The 13,599-nt window shown below is 38.8% G+C and overlaps 1 protein-coding gene across 1 annotated transcript in view; it reads left to right on the top strand.

The window, feature by feature from the left end:
* LOC136880912 (ninein homolog) overlaps nucleotides 1–10,438 on the top strand; it is a 280,629-nt gene extending 270,191 nt beyond the window's left edge. Inside the window, exon 24 of the mRNA XM_068229173.1 lies at nucleotides 10,301–10,438. Coding sequence (XP_068085274.1) covers nucleotides 10,301–10,438 — 138 coding nt within the window. The remainder of the gene's footprint in view (nucleotides 1–10,300) is intronic.
* The last annotated feature ends 3,161 nt before the right edge of the window (nucleotides 10,439–13,599 follow it).

Raw genomic sequence — 13,599 nt, 5'->3', positions numbered from 1 at the left:
TTCGGTGAAAACATATTCAGTATGGATGGAGTGATATTATTCTGTAACTTGTGTGAGGTAAAAGTTACTGCCGAAAAACGCTTCTCTGTGCAACAACACCGTAATACTGTAAAACATAAGAATTGTGTAACTAGATATTCTGCACTCGAAAGTAGGCAACGTCTGCTGTTCGAAACCCCGACCTCAAGTTCATAGTGTTCACAATTTCCACAAGATCTCTGTAAGATGATAGTTTCGTCTAATAATACTTTAAAGAAACTTAACAGCCGAAGCTTCAGACAGTTTCTTGAAAAATATACAAAGTATCCTGTTCCCAACGAATCTACTCTCAGGAAGGACTATCTGACCCCTTGTTATGAAGATATGTTGGATATAATAAGGCGTGGCACCGGAGAGGAAATAATAAGGCATGGCACGGGAGACAGTAAGATATGGGTTTCAATAGACGAGCCAAAGTATAAAATGAAAGGGAAGATATTAACAAATGTTTGATCACTTTGGAATGTTTAAGAAGTCTCAAGCGTAGCACTTCTAAACACTAGGTGAAAATAAAACACGGACATCTAAAAACTGACATAGGATGCAGTCCTTCCACAAAGTATTGATAATAAAGTAACATAAGTAGGTTTGATGGTGGCTTGTAACATAAACTCATAAAAAGAAGCCATCATTTGTGAGGTACTCAAAGAAGACCATTGCAGTTCTCTTCAACAATTCAATGAAACTGTTGTGGCCAAACAGGGCAAAGAGAGAGCACATTTTTCTATTTGTAACTGACGCTGCTCCGTATATGGTGAAGGCAGCCAAGGGACTTAAAATGCTATACCCGAAAATGATACATGTGACATGTCTTGCACCTGCCTTGCATAGGACAGCTGAAGAAGTTAGAAGTAGCTACCCTGAAGTTGATAAATTAATATCGTTCTGTAAGAAAGTGTTTGTCAAAGCTCCACTTCGCGTTCAGAAATTTCAAGGAGAAGCACCTTCACTACCCCTACCTCCCCAGCCAGTTATAACGCAATGGGGGACTTGGCTTGATGCCGCAGTGTACTATTGCAACAACTTACATGTCGTGGGGAAGATCGTGAAGTCTTTTGATCCTGCAGAATCGTCCTCCATAAAAACCACTCAAGATTTATTTTCAAGCACTACATTAGAAGCGGACCTGGCTTACATAAAGTCCAATTTTAATTTTTATCTGGAGCAATCACGCAACTGGAAGTTTCAGGTGCAGAACTGGTTGTAAAGTGCATTGAACAAGAATTAAAGCATGCGAAAGGAACAGTAGCATCTAGGGTGTGTAGAAAATTAGAAAATTTACTGGAAAAAAATAGTGGACTTGTGTACCTGCATGGAATAAGTGACATTCTTTGTGGAAACCCTTCATCTGCAGATTTCCAGGAATTTTCTCCAAGTGATTTAACTCTATCCAAGTACGCTCCCCTTACATCATGTGATTCCGAAAGAAGTTTTTCTCGCTACAAGACGATACTAAGCGACAACAGGAGGGGATTCTCATTCAACAATCTTAAGATGCATGTGGTCATAAATTGCAACAATTCTGATAATGGAGACTAGATCAGGTATGAAAGTTACATTCAAATAACATATGTTTTGTGTATAAATTAAAACTGATTGAATATTGAACAGTGAAAGTAACTGTAGTGTTTATGTCTTCCTCAGAGTCCATCCTTGCCTAGGAGTATGCAGTGTAACCTTAACGAGTTCATGAAATATTCATCATTTTAGTTGATTTTGGGTTAAAGATTTCAAAGAATTAGAACTTTTTAAACTCTAAATTAATTGTAGCCTGTAGCAATCGTAATAGAAGTGTTTCTGTGTAACGTAGATGCTATTCATTAAGTCATATTTTGAATTTTATAGGTCATAGAAATTCGCCCCCTACTCATCATTATACCGAAAGTTTTGTTATTTTCCCATCTCGTTCTTACAACCGTTTCGTTTCCAGCTATTATTAATATTGATCTTTCAGCCATTTGTATTGCTTCATCTATGTTATTATTCTCTATCTTACTTTCAATACCTAACCTCAAAATTTTCACCATATAATAACCTCTAAATTCATCTCTTATGTTCTGCTCTCCATCTATACCTTACCAGCTGTTTCTGTATATTAGTAATTTGTTGTTTTATCTTTGATATTCCTTCACTTCTTTGTAATCAAATACCAACTGGGAAATAATGAGATGCTGTCCAGTTGTGTACCTTTATTTGGTTAATATAATTTAGTGCCTCTCTAGATATGTTAACAAGATCTATAGTACTCCCTCCTGAATCAACTGTATCGTTTAAATTCCCTGTTTTATTTCCTGACCACCAGTCATTCAGGATGTGTAGTTCCTCTATTTGACACATTTCTAGTAATGTAAAATTTGGAATTAGGAAGAAATTTGTGATTTTTGTTTATAAATGCGTTCCGAAGCTCTTATGTATTTTGAAAGCAACTACAAATAAGTCTCTACGATCATCTTGAGACTCTGGCAAAAAGGGGGTGTGATGCGAGTATAAGAACTCAACAAGAAAGTTCTCTTAGCCTCTCTCACCTCAATCCTCCAATTTCCGACCTACTCGCGGTGCCCTTATTAAGCTGAGCAACCCAGTGGAAGGCTGGGTAACCAACCTTAGCGGGAAACTGGGTCGGTGAGCCAATGGATTTGGGGGTGGTGGAAGGCAATGGGAAACCACCACTGTACTTTTCCCTTGACAGCCCCATGATGGCTTTGATTAATTCCAAATGTTCCGGAGTAAGTCTCCCAGTTGGATCTCCGGGGGAGACAGGATTAAGAGAAGCCCCTATTTTAACCCGTCACAGTAAATTCACTATGAGAGTCATTAGAAGGATTGCAACATAGAACGTCCGTGGTGCCCTACAGCCAGGGAAACTTGCAATAATAGAAAGAGAAATGAGTTCACATGATGTGGATATCCTTGGCCTTAGAGAGACTCATTGGTAAAGATATGGACATTTTGTAACTCATGGAAGGAATGCTGTATACTTTTCGGGAAGCGATGGTATGAGTCTAAATGGTGTTGCAATTGTTGTTCCTGAAAAACTGAACAGCACTGTCCTAGGCTATGAACCCATCAGTGATAGAATCATTACCATCAAACTGAATGCTTCCCCTTGCAGGATTAATATTATCTAGGTCTGTGCTCCCACAGCTGCAGCATCAGATGCTGAAATAGAAGAGTTCTATGAACTATTAGAACAGGGCCTCTCAAACGCCCAAAATTCTCACGCGTGCAAACTGAGGCGCAGAGGTCCTGTGCGGTGCATCGGTCCCACTCGGTTCGGCTTGGACCAATGCTTCGTCTCTGGGCTACTCGGCTAAGCTTGGCTCATTTACAATAAAAAAGTTTTATTATGATCCATCTGTTCAATACATTATAATGTTGTCACATTTAAAATATCTTCTTTTATGACCACATAGGATCACTTTAGTCAGTCCGTCGTTTAGGTCTCTTTGAAGGGATTGTTTGGGCTTTGTGGTTCTCCCAGTACTTCTTCAGAAGCTCCGATCTTCGTGCTCTTTCCTCAGTTGAAAATATGCATGTTGTCGGTTTGTTTTGTGTAAGGGTAAAGCGGAGGTTTCTATTGTTGAGTTTTGTATTCAATTTTATCTTATTTGTGGTGTCTTCTGTTGTAAGGCCTATTTCCTTCAGATCCTCTCTTACTTCTCTGATCCATTTACATACTGTTGTGGTATTTTTTGAGACGAGATTGTGTTGTACTAGTTGTTTCAGAAGTCTCGAATCCTGCATCCTCATGATATGTCCAAAGAATCCCACTCTCCTCTTACGCATAGTATCTGTAATAGGTTCTAGCTCTTTGTACACTACTTTGTTAGGTATTAACCACCACTGTCTATCTTTCTGGTATTTTTTGTTGATGCAGGTTCTTCCAATCCTCCTTTCAGTTTTCTGAAGTCTGTCAGTCTTTGATTGTTTATTCAGGTAGAAGAGTGTTTCTGCTGCATATGTAGCTTCTGGTTTTATAACTCTGTTGTAGTGTTTTATTTTTGTATTTATTTCTTTTCTTTTTGTAGATATCCCATGTTAATTTTTGTGCTTTAGCTAATCTATTTGGTCTTGTTTGGATTGAGATTTTCTCGTTCAGGTTATGTGTTATTACTTCTCCAAGATATTTAAACTGAGTTACTATTTTGATTTTATTACCATTTATGGTAACTTCTTTGAGTTGTGTTGGTTTTTGGGGCATAATTTCTGTTTTTTCAAATGATATTTTGAGGCCAATTTTATTTGCAATGTTTTGAAGTTCTGATATCTGGGTTTTTGCTTCATTTATGTCCACTGCTAATAATGCTAAATGGTCAGCGAAACCCAGGCAATTTGTGTTGATTTTTCGCCCAATCTTTATTTTGGGGGGGCATTTCCTAAACCATTCCCTCATTACCATTTCTAGAGCACAATTAAATAATAGTGGTATCTTCATTAGTTAAAAAGTTATATGTGGGACATGTTTCACTTCCTTACAGAGCATCATCAGCCAAATCTGAATCTCGAAGAATGGTTATGTTCGTAAATAATGACTTAAGAACTATTAGACCATTTTTCACAAACTTAAAACTTACTCTATTAGAATATCATAAAATACAGAATATTTGGAGACATGCCTTAATTACATGTGCTTAATAGGAAAGATACATTAAAATTGTGGAAGAATGAGTTCTAAAATATTTAAAACAAGTAGCATGTCTAAAATCTTAGAAAGATGTGAAAATCAATCTTAAGAACTAAATTTGAAGATTTTCTTGGCAATGAGATCTGATAAAAAAGTTTTTAAGCCCTTGTGGATAAGAGCCTATAAAGATTCAAAAATCTCGTCAATTCGATAATTGAACTTGTGACAGGATGAATGTTGGTCTTCAAGAAATTTAAATGCTTGTTGTCATGTGACCTCGGCGAATGCTGTTGAATAAATATGCTCTTGTTGATGTCAGTGACCATACTGTATGGATTTAATAAGACATGATTGAAAGGGACGTAAATCGACGACATTCCCCTTCCAAAACCACACCCACAAACATTTCTCCCCCTACCCCTACTCCCGCCTCACAACTCCCACCACCTCACTCTTACAACACAAGGAGTAGACACGGAACAACAGGCAGTCACCGCACAACCTCGGATAACACCAAACTGACAAACGGCAATTGGAGGGGTAAGTGATTCACTTCACCCAAAATCACATAAACAGGCAGCTTTTTTCAGTTTGATTTATAGAGCTTTCAAAATCCCCCTTTCAGATAGTAACTTAAAAGAGGAGCTCAAATGTATAAAAGATCTGGCCTCAATTAATGGATATCAAATAAATATGGTCAATCGGACCATCAATAAAGTAAAACAAAAGTAGGGGTAGGGGGAGAAGTGAAATTCACAGGTGGATCATAATAAAACTTTGTTATTATAAATCAACAGATTTCAATACGGATTAAAACATGAGATTAGTCACTTGCAATAAGCTTGGCTCTACTTGGCTCAGATTTGGAGCACTACGGAGCAAGTGAGGAAGAGGGAGACAGGTGGAGCGAGCGAGTCAGGCGTGGGGAAAGAGAGAGGCAGCGCTATTGCTCCAAATCGAGGAGTGGGGTCTGCACTCTGGTCAACCAAGCGAAGTCGTCTTTTGCTCCATGCACAGTGCATGCACCAGCACCCTGAGAGGCCTTGTATTAGAACATACCATGAATCTGTTTGCAAATAGGGAAATAGTAATAATCCAAGGTGACTTCAATGCTAAGATTGGGGACACTACTGGAGACACTGACATCAGATCTGTGATTGGTCGTTATGGCCTAGGCGAAAGGAATGAACGAGGAAAGCAGCTACTGAAGTTTTGTGTTGGCAATGTCATGGTAGTTTGCAACACCCTCTTCCAGCATCACCCAAGGCATCTGTACACTTGGATATCGCTTGGTGGTAGAGTCAGGAATCAGATTGATTTTATCTTGGTGAGACAATGTTGGGAGATATCTGTTCTAGATTGTAAGACCTTTCCTGGAGGGGAATGTGGCAGTGACCACAATCTGTCATCCATGAAAATACAGCTAAAACTCAAAGTCACCAGGAAGATAAGAGCAAGACAGTTTAGACTCACTAACCAGGAATCTCTTGCACGCTTCGGACAACTTGTATGGCCAAAGCTCCCAGATTTGCTACTATCTTGTTATCCTACAAATAAATGGCAACTCTTATATTTTGGGAAGTAGGAATCTCTCTGAGGAGAGTAACAAATGCCTACAAAATCTGCACATTTCACCATGCGTCAGCTTATTAAATTCCAAAAATGGTCTTTTGGATTCCAAGAATATAAGACAATTACTGAGAAATCAGGAATTCCAAAAATAGTGTCAGCTTCCTCAAAAGGGAAAGGGTGTTATCTTATTTAAAGAAAACCTTTCAGCGAACAGTTGGATGATCCACCATGATGGCCTGTCTTGCAGTGACTGGTGTGATGCTCTAAAGATGACCGCTAATATCACAGCTGTGCCAGGCAGGTCCCAGGACAATAACCGTTGTCGGCATTGCCACAAGATAGAAACCCTTTCTCATGTCCTGGGATACTGTCCATACAGCGAAACCCTGTGACTTACTAGACACCATGCCATACGAAGATCCATCGCTCAGTCTTCGCGAAATTAAACAGTTCACGAAGAGGCCAGTACCCATATGATTGATATGGTAGCCTTCAAAAATAACACCAATGGATATACAGTATTATTGATCCTAGGGTTTGGTTTGAATCGCACGCTAATCAGCCCAGTAAAGTGCGCGAGGAAAAGAAAAGCATCTCTGAACCAACTATCCCCTTCCATACGACATGAATACGGACTGGATAACATCGCCTCATGATCAGTGCGAGAGGAACAATTCCTAAGTTCTTCTAAGAATTCTGATCAAGTTCAATCTATCAGAGTTGTTAACAAAAGATGTGGTCCTTAAAGCCTTGAAAGGTTCATTATCCATACTCAGAAATCATTTATATAATCATAAATGAATATAGTATACTTTGTCCTTAAGAGCAACTTCCTTATGGGGGAAGTGTTTATTCTTTCTGAATAAATGTATATAAAAGTTTAAAAGTGGCTTCATCAAACCTAACAACTAAACTTTCAAGATCCACGAACCTACTACGCTGGCGTAGCAGGGGGAGAGGTGATACTCCCACGTGGCACGTCCCAGGTGGCGGATAGGGGGGTCCTAACCGACTTGCCGGCGGACTTGAGGGAAATAAAATAACTCTTGTGGATCAAACACACTATCCCCTGTGGGTGGGGGACGCAGACGAAGAATACACCCACGGTATCCCCTGCCTGTCGTAAGGGGCGACCAAGGGATGATTATATTAGAACCATGAAACTCCTTGTGATTAGTACCATCACGCGTGGAACACCATGGGTCGCTTTTACTTGCGCGTAGTACCACTATGTTAGGTACCAAATAGGTTTGTGATTAGTAGCAAACTAGAGCGCAACGGCTTTTACAGTACCTGTTATTAGCAGCACTATATGAGCGACACCATGGGATGACGGAACCCATGGTGCTGGCTTGCCTATGATTAGTACCCACTGTATGAGGAACACCACAGGTTAGTACGAGTCCCTGTGGTTAGTATGTTTAGGTGATGAACACCATAGGTTTGCGTTGCCTGTCAATGCTGCCACAATGTGCGAAACACAGTAGGTCTGTAATACATGTGCAAATTTCATTACCTGTGAGTAGTACCATAATGTGTGAAATACCGCGAGTTTACGCTACTCTTGATTAGTACAGCAATATGACAAATACCATGGTTCTACTTTTCTAGCGATAAGTACCATTATGAGGGGCCGATGACTCAGATTTTGGACTCCTTTTGACTACAAGCATCATCGATTCAGTATCGTTCTATAGAAGCAGTCCCTTGGTCAGTAGTACTATTGTTTTACGCCAGCTTCTGTACATGTGAGGCACTGTGGGTCGGTTCCACTGATCATTTTAACTTCATATCCATCCATTCATTCTTCGTCCTCACGTTTTGAATTGTGGTCAGTGGAAGATTTTGGGTTTTTAATTTGTGATTTCATTTTGTCTCATTTCGTAGCATTAGGGGCCGATGACCTAGATGTTAGGCCCCTTTAAACAACAAGCATCATCAACATCATCATCATCATCATCAAACTTTCAAGATCACCATCCTGAGTAGCTCAGATGGTTGAGGCGCTGGCCTTCTGACCCCAACTGGCAGGTTTGGTCCTGGCTTAGTCCGGTGGTTGTTGAAGGTGTTCAAATACATTAGCCTTATGTCGGTAGATTTACTGGCATGTAAAGGAACTCCTTGGCACTAAATTCTGGCACCTCGGCCTCTCCAGAAACCGTAAAAATGTAGGTAGAGGGGTGTAAAGCCAATAACATTATTATTATTAAACTTTCACAATCAACCCATGGCACATGTTTAAGAACCTTTCACACTTTTCAAGGGACCTATCTGGTCCGTTCTCATTTATGACATGAAGGAATCTCAAAATATACGACTTCCACTTCTCATCCTGTATAATATGATTGATACTGGATCTACTGATATCTGTGTTGCGAGAGCATTGGGGATTGTGAAAGTCCTGGTATTATTACTACCTTAATCCTTTCATTGTCTGTCTACATTTTCTTCCTTCTACCTCAAACTTGTTGTGGATTCATTTAATTGATTGACACAAAGGTGTTGATGTTCCATATTTGATTCTGCATCATTCCAACTCGCTCACACTAACCATTTTCCAGTAACCCTTCACTAGCCATTTATATTGCTCAGATGATTGTGTCAGCACTGTGTTGTTTGTTTACATTGGTTGATATAAAATGAAACAAAATGATTGAAATACATTGCTTTCAGAGTTGTGCTGCCTTCATTTTGAGATTTGGTATAGATGTGTAAATGGTGGATACATTATTATGGGAGACTTAAAACTTTGAACACACTGTGGGTGGGGGACACAGACGAAGAATAAATACACCATGGTATCCCCTGCCTGTCATGTTGACTAAAAGAGGTGACCAAGAGATGAGTACTTTAAAAACATGAGACTACTTGTGATTAGTACCACCCTGTAAGGAACACCATGGATGTGCATTACCTAGGAGTAGTACCAGTATGTGAGGAACACCACGGGTCTGTGGTTAGTACCATCGTGTGTATTCCACTGAGGCAGGGGAGCGGGCATTCGGCTGTACTGACTAATGTCCATGTGCCGTTCGCTGTGCTGGAATATGTTGGTTTCCTTGTGTTCAAAATAGGTCTGCGCTACCTTTATGAGAAACACCATGCGTCTACATTGCCTATGATTAGTACCACTATGTGAGAAACACCATGGGTTTGGCTGGCGCCCGTGATTAGTACCACTATGTGAGGAAAACCTTTGGTCTGCATTACCTGAGAGTAGTACCATTATATGAGGAACACCATGGGTTTGTGTTGCCTGTGAGTGTTACCATAATGTGTGATACACCGTGAGTTTGTATTGTCTATGATTAGTACCACTATGTGAGCAACACCATGAGTATATGTGGTCCACTTGTGAGGAACATCACGGGAATACCGGCGCCCATGATAAGTCCCACTATGTAAGGAACACCATTGGTCTGTGTTGCTTGTGAGCATGTGCGAAACACCATGGGTTTGTATTACCTGTGAGTGTGCTATTGTGTGTACATACCATGGATCTACATTACCTGTGAGAAACACCATGGGTGTACATTACCTTGTGATTAGTACCACCCTGTGAGAAACACCATGAGTCTATGTTACCTGTGATTAGTACCATTATGAAGGGCTGATGATCTGGATTTTGAACCCCTTTAGATAATAAGCATCATCCCAGTAATTAGTCATTGTGAATTTGATCCACTGATTGCTTTTGTTTCACAATCATTTTTTCATCATCATTCATTTTAGATTCTAGTCAGTGGATACATTTCGAAGTTTTTATTTTCATATGTTTGCACGCCGTACTGTTAGGGCCCGATGACCTAGCTATTAGGCCCCTTTAAACAACAAACATCATCATCATCATCAAACTTTGTTTATCTGTGGATCAATAGTAGTGTTTTGGCATCTAGGTCCCAAGATCATGGGTTCGAACCCTGTAGAGTTAGTTGGGGTTACGTAAGGCAGAAAAATGTTTGTAACGTGTATCTGTGAATTGTCTCTTCATTTTAATGTCCTTCATTCATTTATGTTCTTCACATATTTTTATTCAATAAGCTATACATTACTGTATTTTAACAGATGGAACGACTGGCCCGAACGGACCTCCTAGTGAAGGAATTATATGTCGAGAATGCCTATCTCACAGCAACCGTCCAGCGATTGGAGCAGCGCTGCCATGTCCTGGCACAAATGACAACAGACTCCACTTCTGTATAATGCTTGTAGCTTCTTCTTGGCACACTCAAAAATGAAAAATAACGCTTATGTTTCCTGTAAGTTCTGCTTGCTTTGCTGATCCTTAACAAAACCTTGTGCCAATTACATAATATATTACAGCATAGGTAAGAATTACTTCTCTTCTTTCCAGTGCCAAGTGCAAAACTATTTTGTAAGGTTACTATGAAAGTATTGTCTCATCATTGTTAATTATGGTTCATCTTGCAATATATAAGAGTTTACTAAAAGCAATTGTAGTAGAAATCTAAGGAGACTATATTGTGGTTGTGAATTGTTATTTGATTGCTTACATTGTATTTGCACCTTAGAGATATATGATATTTGTAGTATTATTCGCAGTCAAAAATATAGAGAAGATATTGTTAGCATTGTAGTTGGTAGTGAAAGATTCTGCTTGAAAAATTTTTGACCCTTGATCATCACTCTCTTAAGTGTATGAAGTGAAGGCATTTCTGGCAGCAGATATTATTATTATTGTTAATATTACTACTATTATATTCTATTGTCAAAACTAAGGTGTTTGGTCTGAACAAACAGACCATTTTGCAATAGGAAAAGATTTTGTTCCTTCCAGAAGCTGTGGTATGTTTGATATATCTCATAGTATTTAACTTCTCAAGATTGTTAAGGTTCTGCAAAGCATGTGAGATCATTTCATGGCCTCCACTCAGCAGTGTGGAAGTTAGTGATATTTGAGGTTCCATTTCAGTACAGAATGCTTTTTGCCTTTTTTCATTTATATCGCGTACTAACTGTCATGTACCCATCATTGAGGGATAAGTTTTAATGGTTAAGGATATTGTAGACCATCACATTCTGTCTTCTTACGACTCTGCAGTATTAGGGCATTCAAGGCCCAGACTTTCAAATAATTCTGCTCCTCCCCTGTTTTGTCTGTTAAGTCTTCAGGTTGAGGGCTAGTTGGATCCCCAAATAGCACAACCAATAGTTGTGTTATTATAGGGTAACCATGAAAACTAATGGTGGTACCATATTGAGGTGTACAAGACATTATGAAAAGTAAGGTAGAATGCCAATACTTTCTTTGCTGTGCCAGAAAATGTTATTGCAGCTCAACTGGCTCTGTGATCAGCACTTTTCATAACTTCCGGACGTACTAATCATGCTTGGAATGTCATTACGCAGCACCTCCCATACCTCAGAGGTTTCAGTACTGTCAAAACCATGAATAAGACAGATTTTGCTGAAAGGTATATTTTTCTGTGATCCATGCCAAGAGATAGATGTAAAAATACTGTACCTACCAAGAAATAGCAATAGGGGTCATCGATTGACTTAGCAGTAAATATCTAAAATTAATGAATATCTCCATTATCTTGTCTTGTACAATAAAAAAAACTATTGGACAGAAAATATTGGAAATTACAAGTTTTATAGTGTTTGACATGTACAGGTTTTAGATAGAATTGTTATTTGTGGAGATATTTAGAAGTTTGTGAAAAATGTAATAATCATAAATATCTACAATATTATTCCTCTCACTGTAGAAAAACACATGAATCAAAAGATTGGAACTCATATTTGCACACTGTACGTACAGTTTTTGATATAGCTTATATTAACAGGGTAATTTTACTTTTTCTGTTTTCTCCCCTTTAATATTGCTAGACTCGTGTACATGTATACTAATCGTATATATCCTAGTACACAACCTCCCAGTTATCCCTGAACTTAAAAACTAAGTTTCAAGAATTTCTGTTACCCTGTTTTCCCGTTACGTTGTAACAAACAGACAGGCAAAAGTGTAACTGAACCTGCTTTCAAATTTAAATCACCAAATCCGAGATAAAAATGAAATGTGAAGCAAACTTTTGAATTGAAATATACTGACATAATTATAATTTTTTTTATTTGTATAAATGAGAATTATCAAACGAACAGTAACTTAGTTGTTCAAGAATATGACATACAAAGACATAATAGGTTAGGGCAAATAGAAATATTTCTTCAGTACACTTTCTTCAGAGGGGAAGAACAGTACACTTTCTTCAGAGGGGAAGAAAAGTCCTGTTTGAAGTCGCACTGCAGTTTACCATAAATGTACATATTTCCCACATATCTTTCTTTTCTTTTTTCTTACCCTACTTGTGGATGGTAGTTATTTTTTCTGAATCTGTAGAGGGTGTTGAAAATTTGCCGAATAGTATGCACTCTGAGAAATCACAGCAATAAAAACCAAGCTCTTGGGTTTAATAGGCTGTGTATGTGCAGCGCTTCGCCTTTCCAAGACGCTGCTTATCAGTGGCAGACTCTGTGCACTGTCCTGCCACATCAGTAAATAAGGATTGCTAACCTGTTAAAGGAGAAGTAATTCTCCATTATTAAAATATGTCTAGTCCCCATTGAGGTACAATACCAGTTAATTGGTAGGGACACTGCTTGGAAGAAGGGGTTGCAAGGTGAAAAGGAATTATAAACCAAAAACAAAAGTAGTGGAATGGAGTAGCATAAAGTCAGGTGATCCAAATATTAGGTCAAGAAATGAAGTTTTGAAATAAGTTGGTGAATATTGCTGTTTGGATAACAGAAGTAACTTAGCAGACTAAGTTCATCCCATGCCTAGTAGCATATCAGAGCACGAGTTTCTTTCAGCAAGTCCTGTAAGTTTCTGGACCTTTACTTCATCCCAGACTCATTTCAAGATCATTTTGGAACAAACTCCATCCTCTCTACCTATATCCGCTTCATGGTTCCCATACCTCAGTGCCAACTTCAGGATTTCTTTTTTTTTTTTTTCCCTCCACAGAACATGCCCTGCAATCGTAGTCATCTTTTGTCAACATTATTGTGTAGGCTCCAAGGTCCACTTCTTTGGAGAACTACTTTGTTCATAATATGGTCATAGCAGCTCATTTTAAAAATCTGCCTCAGGCGCCATTGATATAAGACATTGAGCTTGTGTCATGATTTTACTGACATCTTCCAGGTTTCACACAATTATAATGCTATAGGCAGACCGATAGTCTTAGCTTCGTGAATTTGCTGATTGAAGGTGTTATCCATATGCATTGCATTCTTCTTCTTCTCCTTCTTCTCCTCCTCCTTCTTTTGCTTTTATCGCCTCATTGGACCACTTCAGTCAATCATTTTCTGGTCATCTTCTTTGATAGATTTTCTTT

This window comes from Anabrus simplex, chromosome 9 (genome assembly GCF_040414725.1).
Source record: "Anabrus simplex isolate iqAnaSimp1 chromosome 9, ASM4041472v1, whole genome shotgun sequence".
Lineage (NCBI taxonomy): Eukaryota > Metazoa > Arthropoda > Insecta > Orthoptera > Tettigoniidae > Anabrus > Anabrus simplex.
Note: the sequence above shows the minus strand (reverse complement) of the source record. Positions and strands in the feature narration are given on the sequence as shown.